The sequence below is a fragment of the Triticum dicoccoides genome, chromosome 4B, assembly GCF_002162155.2.
Source record: "Triticum dicoccoides isolate Atlit2015 ecotype Zavitan chromosome 4B, WEW_v2.0, whole genome shotgun sequence".
NCBI classification, from domain to species: Eukaryota; Viridiplantae; Streptophyta; class Magnoliopsida; order Poales; family Poaceae; genus Triticum; species Triticum dicoccoides.
Window position 1 is genome coordinate 454,260,780 of NC_041387.1, and position 22,795 is coordinate 454,283,574.

At 46.5% G+C, this 22,795-nt stretch overlaps 1 protein-coding gene across 1 annotated transcript; it reads right to left on the reverse strand.

Annotated features, from left to right (window-relative positions):
* Positions 1 to 16,302: 16,302 nt before the first annotated feature.
* On the reverse strand, positions 16,303 to 21,555 carry LOC119290832 (telomere repeat-binding protein 5-like). The gene is made up of 10 exons (XM_037569482.1): positions 21,281 to 21,555; positions 20,175 to 20,352; positions 19,225 to 20,074; positions 18,926 to 19,117; positions 18,778 to 18,837; positions 18,624 to 18,703; positions 18,257 to 18,501; positions 17,828 to 18,151; positions 17,683 to 17,746; positions 16,303 to 17,060 (listed from the first exon to the last, which is right to left on the reverse strand). Exons 2-10 carry the CDS (start codon positions 20,262 to 20,264, stop codon positions 16,884 to 16,886), a joined length of 2,082 nt encoding a protein of 693 aa, XP_037425379.1. The 5' UTR covers positions 20,265 to 20,352; positions 21,281 to 21,555; the 3' UTR covers positions 16,303 to 16,883.
* Positions 21,556 to 22,795: the final 1,240 nt, after the last annotated feature.

Genomic DNA, 22,795 nt, shown 5'->3' on the forward strand with positions numbered 1-22,795 from the left:
TATCTCCTTTGCCATTTCATTCGCTCTCGGCCAGTAAAATCCGGCTCGGTATGCTTTGGCCACGATGGTCCGAGAGGACGCATGATGGCCACAGGTCCCTGAGTGGATGTCGTCAAGGATTATTCGACCTTCTTCTGGCGTTATGCATTTCTGACCAACTCCAGTCGCGCTTTCTCTGTACAGTTGTCCCCTTATCACGGTAAAGGCTTTAGATCTGTCGAGCCTCTTCTTCATCCTCTGGGAGCTCTTTCCTTAAGATATACGCGATATACGGTACTGTCCAATCAGGAGTGATCACCAATGCTTCCATGATCAGGTCGACCACCGCTGGAATTTCAACTTCAGTCGGATCTGTGATACTCTTAGGCTGCGGAGCTTCTTCGGTAAAAGGATCTTCTGTGACTGATGGAGTATGGATATGCTCCAAGAACACATCACTGGGAATGGCTTCTCTCTTGGACCCTATCTTCGCCAAATCATCAACCGCTTGATTTTTCAGTTGGGGTATATGGTGGAGCTCTAACCCTTCGAATTTCTTTTCAAGCTTCCTCACTGCATTGCAGTATCCAGTCATGGCTGGGCTTCTAACGTCCCACTCCTTCATCACCTGATTGACCACCAAATCTGAGTCGCCATAAACCATAAGGCGACGGACGCCAAGTGAAATGGCCATGCGCAACCCATACAAAAGTGCTTCATATTCTGCTTCATTATTGGAGGAATCAAAGTGGATCCGGAGCACATATCTGAGCTTATCTCTTCGGGGGGAAACCAAAACCACCCCAGCACCGGAACCATTTAACATCTTAGAGCCATCAAAGAACAAGGTCCAATGCTCCGAGTGAACTTGAGTCGGCTGCTGTTGTTCAATCCACTCGGCAAGGAAATCTTCTATAGCCTGGGACTTAATGGCTTTCTTTGCCTCAAATTTGATATCAAGGGGAAGGAGTTCAATCACCCATTTAGCCACTCGACCAGTTGCATCTCTGTTGTGCAGAACCTCTGACAGTGGTGCGTCGCTGACGACTGTAATGTCATGATCAAAGAAATAATGAGCAACCTTCTTCATGGTTATGTAGATCCCATATACGAGCTTCTGATAATGAGGATATCTTTGCTTCGATGGAGTCAAAACTTCAGAGAGATAATACACTGGGCACTGAACTTTGAAGGTTTTCCCTTCTTCTTCCCGCTCGGCCGTAAGTACTGTACTGACGACCTGTCCTGTGGCTGCAATGTAAAGCAACAGAGGCTCTTTGCTGATTGGAGCACCAAGCACCGGCTGGGTGGAGAGCAGAGCTTTTAGCTCGGCAAACGCTACATCAGCTTCTGGAGTCCACTCGAACTTGTCTGCCTTCTTCATCAGTCGGTAAAGAGGTAATGCCTTTTCACCGAGGCGAGAGATGAATCGACTTAACGTGGCCAAGCATCCAGTAAGCTTCTAGACATCGTGCACATGCACAGGGCGTTTCATTCAGAGTATGGTGCCAACTTTTTCTGGGTTAGCGTCGATTCCTCGTTCTGAAACGAGAAAACCGAGTAACTTTTCGCCAGGTACTCCGAATGTGCACTTTGATGGATTAAGCTTGATATCATACCTCCTGAGTTTGGCAAATGTTTCAGCGAGGTCAGTCAACAGGTCGGAACCCTTTCGTGACTTGACCACGATATCATCCATGTACGCTTCCACATTCCGAGTGATTTGGGTGAGTAAACACTTTTGAATCATCCTCATGAACATGCCTCCGGCATTCTTGAGACCGAATGGCATGGTGACATAGTAGAAGCACCCGAATGGAGTGATGAAAGCTGTTTTGATCTCGTCAGGTCCATACAGATGGATCTGATGGTACCCAGAATAGGCGTCTAAAAAAGACAATCTCTCGCATCCCGCAGTTGAGTCGACAATTTGGTCGATGCGAGGGAGAGGAAAATGATCTTTCAGGCAGGCCCGATTGATATGTTTGAAATCAATGCACATGCGAAGTGAGTTGTCCTTCTTGGGGACCATGACGACATTGGCGAGCCACTCGGAGTGGTATATCTCTCGGATAAACTCTGCTGCAAGGAGTTGAGCCACCTCCTCGCCAATGGCTTTTTTCTTCTGAACGGCGGACTGTCGAAGATGTTCTTTGACAGATTTCGCTTTTGAGTCGACTCTAAGGCGATGCTCAGCCAGCCCCCTGGGAACACCCGGCATGTCAGCTGGCTTCCATGCAAATGAAGGAAATATGCCCTAGAGGCAATAATAAAGTTATTATTTATTTCCTTATTTCATGATAAATGTTTATTATTCATGCTAGAATTGTATTAACCGGAAACATGATACATGTGTGAATACATAGACAAACATATAGTCACTAGTATGCCTCTACTTGACTAGCTCATTAATCAAAGATGGTTATGTTTCCTAACCATAGACATGTGTTGTCATTTGATTAATGGGATCACATCATTAGGAGAATAATGTGATTGACATGACCCATTCCGTTAGCCTAGCACTTGATCGTTTAGTATGTTGCTATTGCTTTCTTCATGACTTATACATGTTCCTGTAACTATGAGATTATGCAACTCCCGTTTACCGGAGGAACACTTTGGGTACTACCAAATGTCACAACGTAACTGGGTGATTATAAAGGAGTACTACAGGTGTCTCCGAAGGTACATGTTGAGTTGGCGTATTTCGAGATTAGGTTTTGTCACTCCGATTGTCGGAGAGGTATCTCTGGGCCCTCTAGGTAATGCACATCACTATAAGCCTTGCAAGCAATGTGACCAATGAGTTGGTTACGGGATGATGCATTACGTAACGAGTAAAGAGACTTGCCGGTAACGGGATTGAACTAGGTATTGTATACCGACGATCAAATCTCGGGCAAGTAACATACAGATGACAAAGGGAACAACGTATGTTGTTATGCGGTTTGACCGATAAAGATCTTCGTAGAATATGTAGGAACCAATATGGGCATCCAGGTTCCGCTATTGGTTATTGACCGAGAATAGTTCTAGGTCATGTCTACATAGTTCTCGAACCCGTAGGGTCCGCACGCTTAACGTTACGATGACAGTTTTATTCCGAGTTTATAAGTTTTGATGTACCGAAATTTGTTCAGAGTTCCGGATGTGATCACGGACATGACGAGGAGTCTCGAAATGGTCGAGACATAAAGATTGATATATCGGAAGCCTATGTTTGGACATCGGAAAGGTTCCGGGTGAAATCCGGATTTTACCGGAACACCGGGGGGTTACCGGAACCCTCCCGGGGGTTAATGGGCCTTAGTGGGCCATGAGGGAGAAGAGGAGGGCCGGCCAGGGCAGGCCGCGCGCCCCCTCCCCCCCTAGTCCGAATAGGACAAGGAAGGGGGGGCGACGCCCCCCTTTCCTCTTTCCCCTCCCCTCTTTCCTTCTCTCCTACTCCAACAAGGAAGGGGGGAGTCCTACTCCCGGTGGGAGTAGGACTCCTCCTGGCGCGCCCCTCCTGGCCGTCCGAACCCCTCCCCCTTGCTCCTTTATATATGGGGGCAGGGGGGCACCTCTAGGGAGAACAACACAAGTTGATCTACGGATCGTTCCTTAGCCGTGTGCGGTGCCCCCCTCCACCATATTCCACCTCGGTCATATCGTCGCGGAGTTTAGGCGAAGCCCTGCGCCGGTAGAACATCATCATCGTCACCACGCCGTCGTGCTGACGGAACTCATCCCCGACGCTTAGCTGGATTGGAGCCCGGGGAACGTCATCGAGCAGAACGTGTGCTGAACACGGAGGTGCCGTACGTTCGGTGCTTGGATCGGTCGATTCATGAAGACGTACGACTACATCAACCGCGTTGTCATAACGCTTCCACTTAACGGTCTATGAGGGTACGTAGACAATACTCTCCCCTCTCGTTGCTATGCCATCACCATGATCTTGCGTGTGCGTAGGAAATTTTTTGAAATTACTACGTTCCCCAACAGTGGCATCCGAGCCTAGGTTTTATGCGTTGATGTTATATGCACGAGTAGAACACAAGTGAGTTGTGGGCGATACAAGTCATACTGCTTACCAGCATGTCATACTTTGGTTCGGCGGTATTGTGAGATGAAGCGGCCCGGACCGACATTACGCGTACGCTTACGCGAGACTGGTTTCACCGTTACGAGCACTTGTGCTTAAAGGTGGCCGGCGGGTGTCTATCTCTCTCACTTTAGCTGAATCGAGTGTGGCTACGCCCGGTCCTTGCGAAGGTTAAAACAGCACTAACTTGACGAACTATGGTTGTGGTTTTGATGCGTAGGTAAGAACGGTTCTTGCTAAAGCCCGTAGCAGCCACGTAAAATTTGCAACAACAAAGTAGAGGACGTCTAACTTGTTTTTGCAGGGCATGTTGTGATGTGATATGGTCAAGATGTGATGCTATATTTTATTGTATGAGATGATCATGTTTTGTAACCGAAGTTATCGGCAACTGGCAGGAGCCATATGGTTGTCGCTTTATTGTATGAAATGCAAACGCCCTGTAATTGCTTTACTTTATCACTAAGCGGTAGCGATAGTCGTAGAAGCAATAGATGGCGTAACGACAACGATGCTACGATGGAGATCAAGGTGTCGCGCCGGTGACGATGGTGATCACGACGGTGCTTCGAAGATGGAGATCACAAGCACAAGATAATGATGGCCATATCATATCACTTATATTTGATTGCATGTGATGTTTATCCTTTATGCATCTTATCTTGCTTTGATTGACGGTAGCATTTTAAGATGATCTCTCACTAATTATCAAGAAGTGTTCTCCCTGAGTATGCACCGTTGCGAAAGTTCTTCGTGCTGAGACACCACGTGATGATCGGGTGTGATAGGCTCTACGTTCAAATACAACGGGTGCAAAACAGTTGCACATGCGGAATACTCGGGTTAAACTTGACGAGCCTAGCATATACAGATATGGCCTCGAAACACGGAGACCGAAAGGTCAAGCGTGAATCATATAGTAGATATGATCAACATAATGATGTTCACCATTGAAACTACTCCATCTCACGTGATGATCGGACATGGTTTAGTTGATTTGGATCACGTGATCACTTAGATGACTAGAGAGATGTCTGTCTAAGTGGGAGTTCTTAAGTAATATGATTAATTGAACTTAAATTTATCATGAACTTAGTCCTGGTAGTATTTTGCAAATTATGTTGTAGATCAATAGCTTGCGTTGTTGCTTTCATATGTTTATTTCGATATGTTCCTAGAGAAAATTGTGTTGAAAGATGTTAGTAGCAATGATGCGGATTGGATCCGTGATCTGAGGTTTATCCTCATTGCTGCACAGAAGAATTATGTCCTTAATGCACCGCTAGGTGACAGACCTATTGCAGGAGCAGATGCAGACGTTATGAATGTTTGGCTAGCTCAATATGATGACTACTTGATAGTTTAGTGCACCATGCTTAACGGCTTAGAATCGGGACTTCAAAGACGTTTTGAATGTCATGGACCATATGAGATGTTCCAAGAGTTGAAGTTAATATTTCCAGCAAATACCCGAGTTGAGAGATATGAAGTCTCCAACAAGTTCTATAGCTAAAAGATGCAGGAGAATCGCTCAACTAGTGAGCATGTGCTCAGATTGTCTGGGTACTTCAATCGCTTGAATAAAGTGGGAGTTAATCTTCCAGATAAGATAGTGATTGACAGAATTCTCTAGTCACCATCACCAAGTTAGTAGAACTTTGTGATGAACTATAGTATGCAAGGGATGACGAAAACGATTCCCGAGCGCTTCGTGATGTTGAAATCAACGAAGTTAGAAATCAAGAAAGAGCATCAAGTGTTGATGGTTGACAAGATCACTAGTTTCAAGAAAAATGGCAAAGGGAAAGAAAGAGGAACTTCAAGTAGAATGACAAGCAAGTTGTCACTCCCATGAAGAAGCCCAAAGCTAAACCAAAGCCTGAAACTGAGTGCTTACACTGCAAAGGAAATGGTCACTAGAAGCGGAAATGCCTTGAATATTTGGTGGATAAGAAGGATGGCAAAGTGAACAAGGGTATATTTGATATACATGTTATTGATGTGTAGCTTACTAGTGTTTATAGTAACCCCTGAGTATTTGATACTTGTTCGGTTGCTAAGATTAGTAACTCAAAACAGGAGTTACAGAATAAACAGAAACTAGTTGAGGGTGAAGTGACGATGTATGTTGGAAGTGGTTCCAAGATTGATACGATCATCATCGCACACTCCCTATACTTTCGAGATTAGTGTTGAACCTAAATAAATGTTATTTGGTGTTTGCGTTGAGCATGAATATGATTTGATCATGTTTATTGCAATACGGTTATTCATTTAAAATCAGAGAATAATTGTTGTTCTGTTTAAATGAATAAAACCTTTGATGGTCATACACCCAATGAATATAGTTTGTTGGATCTCGGTCGTAGTGATACACATATTCATAATATTGATGCCAAAAGATGCAAAGTTGATAATGATAGTGCAACTTATTTGTGGCACTGCCGTTTGGGTCATATCGGTGTAAAGCGCATGAAGAAACTCCATAAAGATGGATTTTCGGAATCACTTGGTTATGAATCATTTGATGCTTGCGAACCGTGCCTTTTGGGCAAGATGACTAAAAACTCCGTTCTCCGGAACAATGGAACAAGCTACTGGCTTATTGGAAATAATACATACCGATGTATGCGATCCAATGAGTGTTGATGCTCGTGGCAAGTATCATTATTTTCTGACCTTCACAAAATGATTTGAGCAGATATGGGTATATCTACTTGATGAAACATAAGTCTGAAATAATTGAAAGGTTCAAAGAATTTCAGAGTGAAGTGGAAAAATCATCGTAATAAGAAAATAAAGTTTCTACGATCTGATTGCGGAGACGAATATTTGAGTTACGAGTTTGGTCTTCAGTTAAAACAGTGTGGAATAGTTTCACAGCTCACGCCACCTGGAACACCATAATGTTATGGTGTGTCCGAACGTCGTAACTGCACTTTATTGGATATGGTGCAATCTATGATGTCTCTTATCGGTTTTGCCAGTATCGTTTTGGGGTTGTGCATTAGAGACAGCTGCATTCATGTTTAAAAGGGCACCATCTAAATCCGTTGAGACGACACCGTATGAACTATGGTTTAGCAGTAAACCTAAGCTGTCGTTTCTTAAAGTTTGGAGTTGCGATGCTTATATGAAAAAAGTTTCAACCTGATAAGCTCAAACCCAAATCGGAGAAGTGCGTCTTCATAGAATACCCAAAGTTAACTATTGGGTACACCTTCTATCACAGATCGGAAGGCAAGTTATTCATTGCTAAGAATGGATCCTTTCTAGAGAAGGGGTTTCTCTCGAAAGAAGTGAGTGGGAGGAAAGTAGAACTTGATGAGGTAACTGTACCTGCTCCCTTATTGGAAAGTAGTTCATCACAGAAATCTGTTCCTGTGACTACTACACCAATTAGTGAGGAGTTAATGATGATGATCATGAAACTTCAGATTAAGTTACTACAGAACCTCGTAGGTCTTCTAGAGTAAGATCCGCACCAGAGTGGTACAGTAATCCTGTTCTGGAAGTCATGTTACTAGACCATGATGAACCTACGAACTATGAGGAAGCGATGATGAGCCCAGATTCCACGAAATGGCTTGAGGCCATAAAATCTGAGATATGATCCATATATGAGAACAAAGTATGGACTTTGATTGACTTGCTCGATGATTAGCAAGCCATGTTAAATAAATGGATCTTCAAGAGGAAGACGGACATTGATAGTAGTGTTACTATCTACTAAGCTCGACTTGTTGCGAAATGTTTTCAACAAGTTCAAGGTGTTGAATACGATGAGATTTTCTCACTCATATCGAAGCTTAAGTCTGTCTGAATCATGTTAGCAATTACCACATTTTATGAAATCTGGCAAATGGATGTCAAAACTGCATTCCTTAATGGATTTATTAAAGAAGAGTTGTATATGATGCAACCAGAAAGTTTTTGTCAATCCTAAAGATGCTAACAAAGTGTGCAAGCTCCAACAATCCATCAATGGACTGGTGCAAGCATCTCGGAGTTGGAATATACGCTTTGATGAGTTGATCAAAGCATATGGTTTTATACAGACTTTTGAAGAAGCCTGTATTTACAAGAAAGTGAGTGGGAGCTCTGTAGCATTTCTAATATTATATGTGGATGACATATTGTTAATTGGAAATGATATGGAAATTCTAGATAGCATGAAAGGATACTTGAATAAGAGTTTTTCAAAGAAAGACCTCGGTGAAGCTGCTTACACATTGAGCATCAAGATCTATATAGATAGATCAAGACGCTTGATAAGATTTTTCAATGAGTACATACCTTGATAAATTTTTGAAATAGTTCAAAATGGAACAGTCAAAGAAGGAGTTCTTGCCTGTGTTACAAGGTGTGAAGTTGAGTAAGACTCAAGACCCGACAATTGCAGAAAATAGAAAGAGAATGAAAAGTCATTCCCTATGCCTCAGTCATAGGTTCTATAAAGTATGCTATGCTGTGAACCAGAACTATTGTATACCTTGCTCTGTGTTTGGCAAAGGAATACAATTTTGATCTAATAAGTAGATCACTGGACATGGGTCAAGAATATCTTTAGTGAGGACTAAGGAGATGTTTCTCGATTATGGAGGTGATAAAAGAGCCCGTCGTAAAATTTACAACGATGCAAGCTTTTACACCAATCCAGATGTCTCTAAGTCTCAATCTGGATACATATTGAAAGTGGGAGCAATTAGCTAGAGTAGCTCCGTGCAGAGCATTGTGGACATAGAATATTTGCGAAATACATACGGCTCTGAATATGACAGACCCGTTGACTAAGCTTCTCTCACGAGCAAAACATGATCATACCTTAGTACTCTTTTGGGTGTTAATCACATAGCGATGTGAACTAGATTATTGACTCTAGTTAACCCTTTGGGTGTTGATCACATGATGATGTGAACTATGGGTATTAATCACATGCAGATGTGAATATTGGTGTTAAATCACATAGCGATGTGAACTAGATTATTGACTCTAGTGCAAGTGGGAGACTGAAGGAAATATGCCCTAGAGGCAATAATAAAGTTATTATTTATTTCCTTATTTCATGATAAATGTTTATTATTCATGCTAGAATTGTATTAACCGGAAACATGATACATGTGTGAATACATAGACAAACATATAGTCACTAGTATGCCTCTACTTGACTAGCTCATTAATCAAAGATGGTTATGTTTCCTAACCATAGACATGTGTTGTCATTTGATTAATGGGATCACATCATTAGGAGAATAATGTGATTGACATGACCCATTCCGTTAGCCTAGCACTTGATCGTTTAGTATGTTGCTATTGCTTTCTTCATGACTTATACATGTTCCTGTAACTATGAGATTATGCAACTCCCGTTTACCGGAGGAACACTTTGGGTACTACCAAATGTCACAACGTAACTGGGTGATTATAAAGGAGTACTACAGGTGTCTCCGAAGGTACATGTTGAGTTGGCGTATTTTGAGATTAGGTTTTGTCACTCCGATTGTCGGAGAGGTATCTCTGGGCCCTCTCGGTAATGCACATCACTATAAGCCTTGCAAGCAATGTGACCAATGAGTTGGTTACGGGATGATGCATTACGTAACGAGTAAAGAGACTTGCCGGTAACGGGATTGAACTAGGTATTGGATACCGACGATCAAATCTCGGGCAAGTAACATACCGATGACAAAGGGAACAACGTATGTTGTTATGCGGTTTGACCGATAAAGATCTTCGTAGAATATGTAGGAACCAATATGGGCATCCAGGTTCCGCTATTGGTTATTGACCGAGAATAGTTCTAGGTCATGTCTACATAGTTCTCGAACCCGTAGGGTCCGCACGCTTAACGTTACGATGACAGTTTTATTATGAGTTTATAAGTTTTGATGTACCGAAGTTTGTTCGGAGTTCCGAATGTGATCACGAACATGACGAGGAGTCTCGAAATGGTCGAGACATAAAGATTGATATATTGGAAGCCTATGTTTGGACATCGGAAAGGTTCCGGGTGAAATCGGGATTTTACCGGAACACCGGGGGGTTACCGGAACCCTCCCGGGGGTTAATGGGCCTTAGTGGGCCATGAGGGAGAAGAGGAGGGCCGGCCAGGGCAGGCCGCGCGCCCCCTCCCCCCCCCCCTAGTCCGAATAGGACAAGGAAGGGGGGGCGGCGCCCCCCTTTCCTCTTTCCCCTCCCCCTCTTTCCTTCTCTCCTACTCCAACAAGGAAGGGGGGGAGTCCTACTCCCGGTGGGAGTAGGACTCCTCCTGGCGCGCCCCTCCTGGCCGGCCGAACCCCTCCCCCTTGCTCCTTTATATACGGGGGCAGGGGGGCACCTCTAGGGAGAACAACACAAGTTGATCTACGGATCATTCCTTAGCCGTGTGCGGTGCCCCCCTCCACCATATTCCACCTCGGTCATATTGTCGCGGAGTTTAGGCGAAGCCCTGCGCCGGTAGAACATCATCATCGTCACCATGCCGTCGTGCTGACGGAACTCATCCCTGACGCTTAGCTGGATTGGAGCCCGGGGAACGTCATCGAGAAGAACGTGTGCTGAACACGGAGGTGCCGTACGTTTGGTGATTGGATCGGTCGATTCGTGATGACGTACGACTACATCAACCGCGTTGTCATAACGCTTCCGCTTAACGGTCTATGAGGGTACGTAGACAATACTCTCCCCTCTCGTTGCTATGCCATCACCATGATCTTGCATGTGCGTAGGAAATTTTTTGAAATTACTACGTTCCCCAACAGCAAAGATGTCCCAGTTCTCACGGAGGAACTGGATGAGCGCTTCTTCCTATTTAGAGTCGAGTGTTGTGGAAATATGGGTCAGAGCTGCGTTGGGGTCAGTCGGGTGAATATGAACGGGCTTCGTCTCCCCAGACGACTGGAACGCTGATTCTGTGGCGGGCTTCTTGGCCCGCAACAAATCACTCGGATCTGCATTTTTCTTGTATCCCTCCAGCTCTACCACTGTTATCTGGGCATCCGCAATCTTCGAGCCTTTCTGGAAACACTCTTCTGCCTTCTTCCGGTTGCCAGTGATAGTGATTACACCTTTGGGGCCAGGCATCTTTAATTTGAGGTACACATAACATGGTCGAGCCATAAACCGGGCATAAGCTGGTCTCCCCAAAATAGCGTGGTAAGCGCTCTGGAAATCCACAACTTCAAATGTCAGCTTCTCTTTGCGGAAATGCTTCGAGTCGCCGAACACTACATCTAGAGCTATTTGGCCAAGTGACTCAGCCTTCTTTCCAGGAATGACTCCGTGAAAACTCATGTTGCTGGAGCTGAGCCTGGACATCGGAATGCCCATTCCCTTTAGCGTCTCTGCATACAGTATATTCAACCCACTGCCGCCATCCATCAGTACCTTAGTCAGTCGAGTGCCTTCGACGACTGGGTCGACCACCAAAGCTTGCCTCCCAGGGGTGGCTATGTGAGTCGGGTGATCGGACTGGTCGAACGTAATGGGAGTTTGAGACCATCTCAGATAGCTTGGTGTCGCCGGGGCGACCATATTTACCTCACGGTTGATAACTTTCAATCGACTTTTGCTCTCCACATCAGCAAAAATCATCAGGGTGGAATTGACATGAGGATACCCTCCATCACTGTCCTCCTTGTCCTCAGCTTTGTCCGACTCCTTTTCTTTGTCCTTGGGCTGTTTTCCTTGAAACTGCTGGATTAAGAGCCGGCACTGGCGAGTGGTATGTTTTGGGTAGATGAAGTTACCCTCTTCGTCTTTCTTCGTGTGGATGTGACACGGCAGATCCATCACGTCATTTCCTTCCTTATCCTTTACCTTCTTGGGGTTCCAAGATCCTTTGGGTTTCCCTTTGAATTTGCCCTGAGTCACGGCCAGAGCCTCTCCAGGAGCAGCTGGCTCGGCCTTCCGCTTCTGCTTCCGATTGGAGTTTCCTTTTTCCGACTGACTCGGCTTATACTTGCCACTTCGGAGCCTGTCCTCTTCTTCACCGTTAGCGTATTTGGTGGCAATCTCCATCATTCGACTCAGGGTCATATCCCCGGTTCGACCAAACTTCAGGCTCAACTCTCTGTTCTTGATACCATCCTTGAAGGCACATACCGCTTGATGGTCAGACACATTCTCCACGGTATGATGCAAAGTGATCCATCTCTGGATGTAATCTCTCAGTGTTTCATTCGACTTTTGTACGCAGACTTGCAGTTCTGTCAATCCGGCCGGTCGCTTGCAAGTTCCCTCGAACGTCCTAACAAACACTCGGGAAATATCTTCCCAAGTGTAAATGCTGCTAGGAGCTAACTGATTCAACCACGCCCTGGCTGAACCCTCTAACATGAGTGGTAAATGCTTCATGGCCACCTCATCATTACCGCCGTCAATCTGTACTGCCACTCGGTAGTCTTCAAGCCAGGTTTCAGGCTTGGACTCACCGGTGAACTTACTTACCCCAGTCGCCAACCTGAAGTTGGGGGGTATCACTGCGGCTTTGATGGCTCTGCTAAAGCATTCTAGACCTGAAACATGGACTCGGCTGCTAGTGGGCGCATCTCTGTCATGGCCACCTCTATGAGCTCTGTTCCGATCGACCAAACCTTGCACGATGATGGATCTTGCGTCAAAGCCTGGTTCCCTGGGGTCGACCGGAGCTCTCCGCCCAACACTGAGCTGGCGCCTGTCATCTTGCTGCCGATGGGCGTTAGACCCACCTCTCGGGGGAGGAGTGGACACTCGACGCCTATCATCACGATCAAATCGGTCATCATACTGGCCCCGCCGGCCTTCACGTCCCTCACGCCTCGGAGGCGATCTTGGGCTATGAGCCGACTGAACTGTATTCGCAGCGATGGATCGACTGTGAATCCTGTTGCGCGACTATGACACAGCTGAATTCTGATCTCCTGCAGCTCGGAGCAAATCCCTAATCTGCATCAAGCCTCTGCCAGCCTCCGACTGAGAGGGCTGAATTGACTCTGCTATACGGGCTGCAGCTGCTAAATTCTGAATTGGGGTTCGATATACCTGAGTCGGTTGCGGAAAGAGCTGACGTCGACTGGAGTCGGGTACTCGTTGCCGCGCACGCTCATCGAGTGCTCGCTGGAGGTTCTCCAGTCGAGTGCGTTCAGCCAAGTTGGCCAAACGCGCCTCTTCCAAGGCACGAGCCTCGGGAGTTTCCCCTGTGATAGGAGTATGCAGGGCATCCATGTTCTGGCGGCGAAGATCTTCTCTTTGCTGAGAAGTGAGTGGCTCGGGTTGATATTCCTCGTGGGCCTGAGCGGGGTCGCCTCCATCGTCCATCCCGTCGATGCGGGGGAAGCCGGGAGGGCTACGAGGCCCATTGACCATCAGGACCTCCGCCGCTGGATCACTGCTGTCGCACTCGGATGCAGTCTCTATGGAGCCAGTCGACAGATCGAACAGGCCGTAGAGAGATTCGTCGGGCTCAATTGCCACGACTTGGGTGGTGGCCGATTGGCGAGCTACTGCGTGTCTCACCCACCGCTGGAGCCTCGACCGACCGGAGCGCTTGCGCTGGCGGGAGACAGGGAGGGAGAACGGCACAGGAGTCGACCGGTACGGAGTCGACGGCTGCCGCAGCAAGACGCCGCGGACACACGCCCGAAAATGCGTCGCACCACGGACGGGGAGCGCGTCGATGTCGAGTGGTGCCTCCTGGAGCCAAGCGGAGTCGTCGGCAATGAAAGTGAGCGCACCGAGACGGATCTCGCGGCCCTCGACCAGAACTCCGCCAGAAACTATGATGAAGGCAATCGGACAAATTGCAACTTCTCCAAAAAGTCGCTAAGACACCTACCCCACGGTGGGCGCCAACTGTCGTGGTTCTAAGTCTGACAGTAGAATGAGGGGTAGGTATGGAGAGGCAAGATCCTAGCTATTGAGTAGTTGTATACGCAAGGGATTTACGAGTTCAGGCCCTTCTCGGAGGAAGTAACAGCCCTACGTCTCGGAGCCCGGAGGCGATCGACTGAATTATGTGCGTATGAGTTACAGGGGTGCGAACCCTTTACACTGAGGAGGGGGGTGGCTTATATAGAGTTCGCCAGACCCCTCCGGCCCTCAGTTATGCAGGGTTTAAAGTACATTAAGACAGGAAGTTACTGGTAACGCCCACATAAAGTGCCATGAAGAATATTAAAGCTACTTAATGACATGCCATTGCGTGCTGAGTGACTTTAGGTCTCCTGGTTGTCGAGTGGTTAGCTTCATGGTCGAGTGGCTATCTTCATCGTCGAGTGTCCTTGAGTTCGTCGAGTGGAGTCCCTCTTGGTCGATTGGAAGGTAGCTTCTTCTAAAGATGTCCTTGGGTAGGGTATCCTAGATAGGTTCATGACCCTACCTTAGGTACATGACTTCATCACCGGTCTCACCGCTTGGATCTCATTCCAAAACGCCGAGCCATTGGTTTTTTTCTTGAATAAATTTCCATCCGGGAAGTATTTCGCCCAGAGGATGTTTGCCCAGAGTCCCGACTCATTTTGGGCAAGGCGCCACCACCAGCTGCGTGCGTTTCTTTGCGAGCGTATTTGTCGCGAAGATATATAGTTTGTCCTCTTTCTCTTTATTAGAAGGAAAAAAGAATCAGGTTGATCAAAACAGTACAACATCACAAAACCCCATCCTGAGATGGGGGAGAAACGGACCAAAGCCACCGCACTCAAGAACACATGGAAGCAGCTGATCTCACACGCAGCAGAGCAGACCGGCCTAACAGACTTACCGTCCAGCAGCCGAACTCATGTGAGGGGTGCCGTTTCCAGCGTAACAGCCCCCACCCGTCGGTCCGGGTGCGTTCGTTAGCCCGGAAAACAGCAGCACGCGAGGCGTCGCGACCAAATCACGGTCAGCGTATTAAAACTGGCGCGCGATGGCCACATGGGAGAGAACGTGACAGTGCCGTCTAGCCTCGCCACTAGTAGCGGCTTGTTTCTCTCCTCAGATACTCCACCTCCCCGCTCAAAATATAGTGGAGTATTTTTGTATCAGAGGATAATGCCGAGTCTAATGCATAATAATCTGGGCGCACCAATCAACCAAGACAGACACCGTCGATCTCACCTCACATATGAAATATTACCTTCTCCATGTACGTAGTACTACTACTCTACTTGTTGTGGCCTTGCCGTGCTGGGCCCAGGCTGTGCAGAAGAGGAGGAACACTTTGACATGACAAATGATCCGATCCGATCAGATCAGATCTGAGGAAGGAAGAAGAGCTACTCTAATTGCGGTCCATCTGGCCGGAGAGAGTGTCGTTGGGTTTAGTTTAAGTATACTCATCACGTAGCCTGTGGCCAATGGGGCAGGTGCTTGCTTTGCTGGCCTAGGTGTCGGTGTTGGATCCCCCACCTAATTTAAGTTGATCCTTACAAGCAACAGCCAGCCTGTTTGGGTTTCTTCTCTCCTCTTCCGCTCCTCCATCTCCATGCGTGCGTGCATGGATTCATCGGTGGCTTGCATCCTTCTCCCTGCCTAGCTTGTCCCTTTTTCTAAGCCTCCATACACGCCATGGACACATGGGATTATTCCGGGTTTTCATCCCTCAATCATCACACGGAACACACACACGGTATACTTGGATATACGGAACAGCTAGCTAGCTTAGCCACACGATCCATGTGTGTTCTTCAAGTTGAAGGGATCTACCGCATGGCTGGACGGTAGATTTTTCGTAGTCTTAAGAGCCACAGCTAAGGGCGAGAAACTTATTAACAACTCTCACCCTCTCGATACAAAAGATGACCACAAGTGTAGTTAACTTCATAACGTCCCCATCAGAAATAATAATAACACGTACTTCAAAATGTACTGGTAGTGCTAAATTAGATACTAGTACGATGTTTAACTTAACAGGGAAAATTTTAGAACACTGCTATTTCTAGGAACTTTTTGGATCAACCTATTTCTATGAATTATGGCAAGTCAAGATCTAACTACCGCTTTTCCTTGAAAAAAAAAAGATCTAACTACTACTCATATAGCACAATCAGCATTGGAAGCGGTAAACTTTTGGCACATGAGTGTTATGATTGACGCCAGTGGATAAGGATCTACAATAATCAAACCCTCTGGCGGCAGTACTTACGCAGGACACCAATAAATAAACTCTGCGGCCTGATCCCAAGCAGGATCACTTTCAAAACTAAGGACAATAATTATATGATCGCAATAACAAAGATGCACATGCCAGAGACATAATTTAAGGGGTGCAATGGGTATGCATAAAAAATTCCTTTAATATTGTTAGTTGATCAAGTACAATGTTGAGGGGATCAAAATAGCTACAAGATTGGTGAAGGGAAAATAGTACAACTAAGTAGTAACAGAAGAAGAAAAATAGGAAAAGGGGAGCACAGATCCTCCCTCCTTATCCGTCCACCTTTCTCATCCTCTTAACAAAGAATGAATTGAACTGAACAAAAGAATCTGAAGCTTCTCTCTTCTTTTTTAGCACAATTGCAGAGAATTGTGAGTTAGTAGTAGTCACTGCAGATCTCAGTTCATGGAATGAATCATCTTCTTCTTCCATCATCATCATCATGTACAATTTGCCAAAGAAATACCCTTTCCTTTGGTTAAATTCACAAGGAGAGAGAACCCTGGCTTAAAAGAATAGTTGGTGAGTAGATATTACAACAATTTTCGGTCGGTCAATACTTCTTGTACCTTTTTTTTATGTAGTATATATTTTTCTACTATCTTCCTTAACCTCCTTTGAATGGGCTGACTGGCTGACTTACTGACTTTATACAAAAGCTGGAATGGTTTCTTAAGAGACCATTTGCTGAGATGGGAGTTATTAGGTGAGCAGGCGAGCCTCAGCCAGTGGGGGCGTCTTAGGCTGGAGCTTGGCCTGCTGCTGGGACCAATAGGACTGGGCCGCAAGGACCCGGTCGAGCAGATCCTGTGGCACCGGCTCACCGCGCCGCTGCTGGGGCGAGATGCTCGCCGTGTGCACCAGCGTCTTCCATTTGTCCTGTTGACATGATGAGAATTTTGACACGGTTAGAACATGCCAGTTCAAACTTGACCATCTTCATTCATCAAATTTGACCAAAGAATGGATTCTAGTCAAGTTGCCTACAGGTGCTGAGAAGCCAAGAAGCTTCCGCTTTAGTAAACGAACCAAAGGCTATCTCAACCTTCGATGAGACTTTTTCTAAAGTCCCAACGGAGTTAGTTGACGTGCAAGAGTAGGTTGCTTTTATTTCTAGGTGAACCATTCTGCTACTACTGCTGCCCACTTGACCCTTCCAAACAACAAAGTTGATGCGTGAGGACAGCACTAACTGAATCATAAGGATGGACACAAGGTTGGTTTTCCAGAAAGATAGAGCCTAACTACAATCTTCTAGTACTAACAGAAAAGCAGTACGGTTAGACTGTCCTTCATGGTAAGGAACCTAAAACCCACAAGCACCAAACTGTTTGTGAATCTGCCAACTTGCCCAAACCCCGAAATTAGCTGTTGCCACAGGAGTAAAATAGTCGAGCCAAACATAATAAAATTTTAACAATGGGTGACAGCTATGTGCTTATTTGATCTAATTTGACAGGAAGACTTACAAAGTCAAAGTAAAGTATTTGACAGCAATTACCTTAAGATCAACATAGGTCCGATGCTTGGCATTATCAAAAGCACGAAGTTTAACATCTCGCCATCTGCATGAAATCACACAATTAGTCAGAAACAAAATAGAGAGATTTTCAGTGCCAGGTTGAATGAGGAAATAAGGTGTGTACCTTCCAGTTCCAAGCTTTTCGACTGCAAGCACAAGTGCTTCCACTTCAGCAACAGAGAACGGACGTCTGATTCGACGCTGCCCCTGTTCCGATGATCTCTTTGCCTTGTTTGCTGGAACTATCGCCCCTGCGCTGGAATCTACAGGTGTAACTGGAACAATAGCTCGCGAGTTTGCTGAAGCTTTCTCAGGTGAGGAGATGCCCCCAGGAGAGTGCACCGAATCATGATCATTTCCCTGGTAATTAGCTGTCAAGGGTGTCAATGCAAGCTCCTGTGAGGCATCGACTTCGCCGTGCTTCGAGGATGAGTCAGCAGGTGCGATCCTGCATTCAATAAAGCGCACCAATAAGACTCAGGTTACAAATGTTGAAGGTTTATATCAAATTATAGAAAATCAACTATTATTGTTTTAGAGCATAAGTCCATACCTTGCTAGGGGTTCAGTGGTTTCAACAGTTTCTAGGAATTCGATATCTTCAGGAGCTGCAAGTTGTGATGAATGCCGTGTACAGTTGGGTTCCAGTGAAAAGCCTATGTTATCCAGCATATCATCATGATCAATCCCAGCTTGCATTAAGGTTTTGCTATCATCCCTGATTTTCTTTCCATGGTGAAGAACACCCACACGCAGACGACCTCCAAGCATGGCATTTACTGCCTCCAGAACAGTTTTCTGCATCGAAAGTACACATTAAACCACACGAATAATCATTGAGGGGGAAAAGGAAATCCTTCCAGCGTCTATTTATGTGCATGAACAAGTAAAAAAAACAAGAGCAAAATGTCTGGAAATACCTTCAGTGATCCAACAGAAGCAGTTTCTGGGATCTCAATTAGAAGTTCAGGAACCTTGAAAGATTTGATCTTAAGTTTCACTGGAAAAAAATAAGGATATTGTTTAACTAATAATTAAAGATACCCCAAAAAAGGTTGAAGGTACTATACATACCATGGCAATCGTTTGATTTACAAGATCCATGGAATGGCATTGAGTTGCTGCCCTTATTTGCTGCAGAAGAAATATTGCGCCGAAATAAGTTACAAGACAAGAGAGAAATAAAATTGAAGAGGAACGCACAGGTGCAATCAAAACAAACCTTCCAAGGAAGCAGCATGTGGTTCTCTTGCATTAACCTTTGTGGTTCTCTTTGCATTTGATTTTGCAAATTCTTCAGATACTAGAGTTGAATGACGATCCAACATCTTCCTTCGCTTAAATGTACTCCTTTGGGTCCTTTGCCGCGTATAATACATTTTCTTGTTTCGGAAAGAAGGCTTCCGGTCAGCATCTGGCAGGAAAAAAGAATTCAAGTGAGATTAAGCTGGTTTAAACATGTATGTCATCAATGAAGTGCTACTTGAAAGGAAAAGTATAGTGAGATAACCCAATGCTCACCACTATAGGAAAGATCTCCTTTGTGCATTCTGGCAGGAGCAACTTTCCTGTACTTACAGGCGAGGAACTTCTTCACCCTACTTTGGTCAGCTGTACAATTGGGCCTCAAGCCCCTGTTAGTGGCGGTGCTCGAATGCGTGCACCCAGAAGATTTATCATCATCATCATCATCATCATTCTCTCTATCTACAGAATACTCTGCTCCTCCTTTCGGACCCCTCGGAAAAGAGACGGACTTGTGAATTTTGCCACCATATAATGGCATCTCGCCGGTGCTGTCAGAGCTGACCAACGGAGGCGGCTTCACATCGACATCCATGGGGTCGAGAATATTGTACATGTCGGGGGCGTTCTTGTTGTAGGCTGCTGCGGCCAATGCCATCACATTTGCCGCTGCATCCCCGGTGAAGGCCCCTGACTCCACGGATTCAGGCGACCACCTGTCCGCGATCGCCCCGAAATTACTACCCAAGTCAGCCTTGGTACAACTTATCATCGAGGGTTCCTTGTCCACAGCCTCAGACTTTGCCTTTGGAACCTCATTCAGATCCTCTCCTTTCCGAGAATGGTGATCCGCCAGTCTCTGAGACGCAATGTGGGAGATCAACGCGCTCTCATTGCAGCTATCCTGGTCCATCACATCATTCTTGAGGTGCTTCCCCTCCTCGTCGCACTGCTCTTGCTTCACGCAGACATCCTTGGCAGAAGCAGCGAGGACCGGGGAGCCGGCGCTCATGTTCCCCAGCGAGCCCTCGCCCTCATCGAGCAGCTTGCCGGCCACCGTCGCGAGAAGGTCAAACGCGCACATCGCCTGGCCCTGGCTCTCCTTCTTCCTAACCGATCTCTTGCCCTGCACATTTCAAGAAACAAGAAGAGACGCCATCGCTGTCAGGCTCGCCAACCGGAGCAGCAGGACCAAATTTAGACGCTGAAAGGCGCATACTGCATACCCTCGCGGATTTCGGGACGCGCGGCATCTCCGCGACGTGGCTTCCGCCGCACGACTCCATCTCCGACGACGTCCTCTTCTGGAACACCATTCTTCTTGCGCCTCGTTTCGGTTGCTTGTAATTTACAGAGTTAACAACCGGTGGTTCCGCTGTTCATGGCTTGTCCCAGAACACAGATCTGCAAATAAATTATTAAAATCCCGTTAGCAATTATTACAACAAAAGATACGTACTCCGGTTGCTATAGTACAAAAAGGAAAGATCATTCGTTGGGATCTCCGCAAGAAGTCAGGATAAATCTCGGATAAACCCTTGATTAATTAAACAGGGGATGATCATAGTTAGCAGTGCAATTAATTACAAAAAAAATTGGAGTCCCAAAACCCCAGGAGGATAGGCCCGGGCGTGGAGCGTCCAAAATGATGAGAATTTTTTAAACCAACTGCGCTCCAAACCCAATTGGTTTCATCAAAAGAACACAGGAAATGGAGAGAATCCGTACTTGCTCTCGTGATCCAAATTACTAAGCGAAGAGAACAATCTTTCGGTTGAAATGGTTTCGCCGCCGTATTAAATGCACCCAAGAAAATAAATTCGCCGGGCAAACCAGCACGCCAAGCGATCAAAGAGAAAAGCCTTTAAAAAAACTCACATGCATCGGAATCCGTGAAGATTAAGCAACTGCCAAAAGGAAAGCGGACGCGTGGGTTAAAAAAAAAGAGGGAAAGAAGAGCAAGCCCAGTGGCTGAAAACCAAGCAAGAATTCTCAAATCGCTGGGCGCCAGATCGGATCTTGGCGCCTAATTCCCGCAATTCGACGCGAATTTCGTCCAAAATGGGGCGACCTGAGACGAACAGCTCGAAATGCGCGACCCCCCGCTCGAAATTGCCCGAATTCTCCGCATGGGCGGCGTCAGAACCCGCCGATCACACCGGAGCAACAGAGTTCCAGGCAGGAATGGACCCGAGACCTCCCGGGAGGCCGGGAGAAAACCCCAGGCAGCCCCAGTTCCCCGAATTCCCCAAACCCAAGCAAAGAAGGCGAGGCCCAGGCGCAGAGGCTCGCAATTCAGCACAATTCGACGGAGTCCCGTCGCCGGACTCACCTCAGAGGCAGAGATCCACGGCGGCCTCCGATCGCCCCCACCAACCGGCCCCGGATCACCGTACGGGGCTCCGCGGCGGAACCCTCCGGCGAGATCCCGCACCCAACAGGCAGGCAGGCAGGCAGGCAACCGCGCGCTGGATTATTCCTCCCTCGCTCGCTTCCCTTGGCTCCCCTTCCCTCCCCTGGCCTTCGCTTCTCTCTTGTGGCTTGTCCCTTTTTATTTATTTTCCCTCTCTCCTCCTCCTCCTCCGGTTCTCCCCTCCCCTGTTGCGGATGTGTGGTGTGGTTTGGCCAAAACCCCTCAAAACCAACCCCCTTCTTAAACCCCCCCAACCCCCCGCCACCTGCTGCTCCCTGTTAAATCCCCACGCGCCCACCGCCTGCACCCAGTCGCCCACACGCCAACGACCGCTTCCTCCACTCGCCACCGTCCACCTGTTTTCCCATCCCCGATCCAACGAGAGGCAGCATCCTCCCACGCGAGAGAGCGGCCGCGGTTCCTTTTTCCTACATGCGCGAGTGGTTTCCGCAACCCCGCCGCCCGGCGATCCGGGCCGTCGGTTTCTTGAGGGCTTCCCCCGCCGTTGGATCCCGGTCGGTCCTTGAGTCTCTCGTGGCCACGAACGCGAGGAGTGATTCCTGTTAATCGCTGGGGGTTTAGGGAGGAAATTAGCGGGCCGTTTTTAGCAATGGCGAAATGGAAACGTGGGGAAACAATTAGATTAGGGGGTTTCCCCTGGATTAATTTGGGAGGTCTCGGATTTTCTTGTGGCTTTTCTCTTTTTTGTGGGGGTTTTGAGAGGCTGTGCGTGTGGTGCTGGTGGAGGAGAATGTTCAGAGGTGATGCTCGAAAAGGTGCTAAGATTCCGGGGCTTCTTCGGGGCAGGGCAGCAGGGCCGGATAATTTTTAGATAAGAAGTTTGTGGCCTTTGTGGTTTTGGAGGGCGCACAATGCTCAACAAAATAACGCATGCCATTGCAAATTTTAGCATTGTAAATGTACAGTCATCACTAGTAATATTCTCAAGGGCGTTGGCCTAGTTTTTGTAATATATAGACGCGCTTAATGTAATTCACTCATCATGCGGGTCGTTCCCATCATTATAGTAATTTTACGTACATTGTTCATGAAGAAATACTAGTATGTGGGTTTGATTATGCTATGTATGTATAGTGGCCCAACATCAGAAGATGAGTAAATATTTTCTTCTTTTACCAACTATGGCGGAACCAAAATTCATTGAACTAGCCTAATAAAAAAAGTGCAATTAGTTCAAAATAACTTGTACAATTAAAGCTAGTTTAATTACTACGCGGTTAGAGAAAATAGCTTGTTAGTACTCAATGACCTTCCAAATGTATCGTTCGTTTCAGAATAAATATGTACTCCTATTTCCTAAAACTAGACCAAGTCCGGAAAAAAAAATCCAGCAACCCTTATATAAGTAAATACGAGTAATACTATTCAGTTGTATAAATGTAAGCTAAAACACTTCCTTTTTAAATCTAGCTT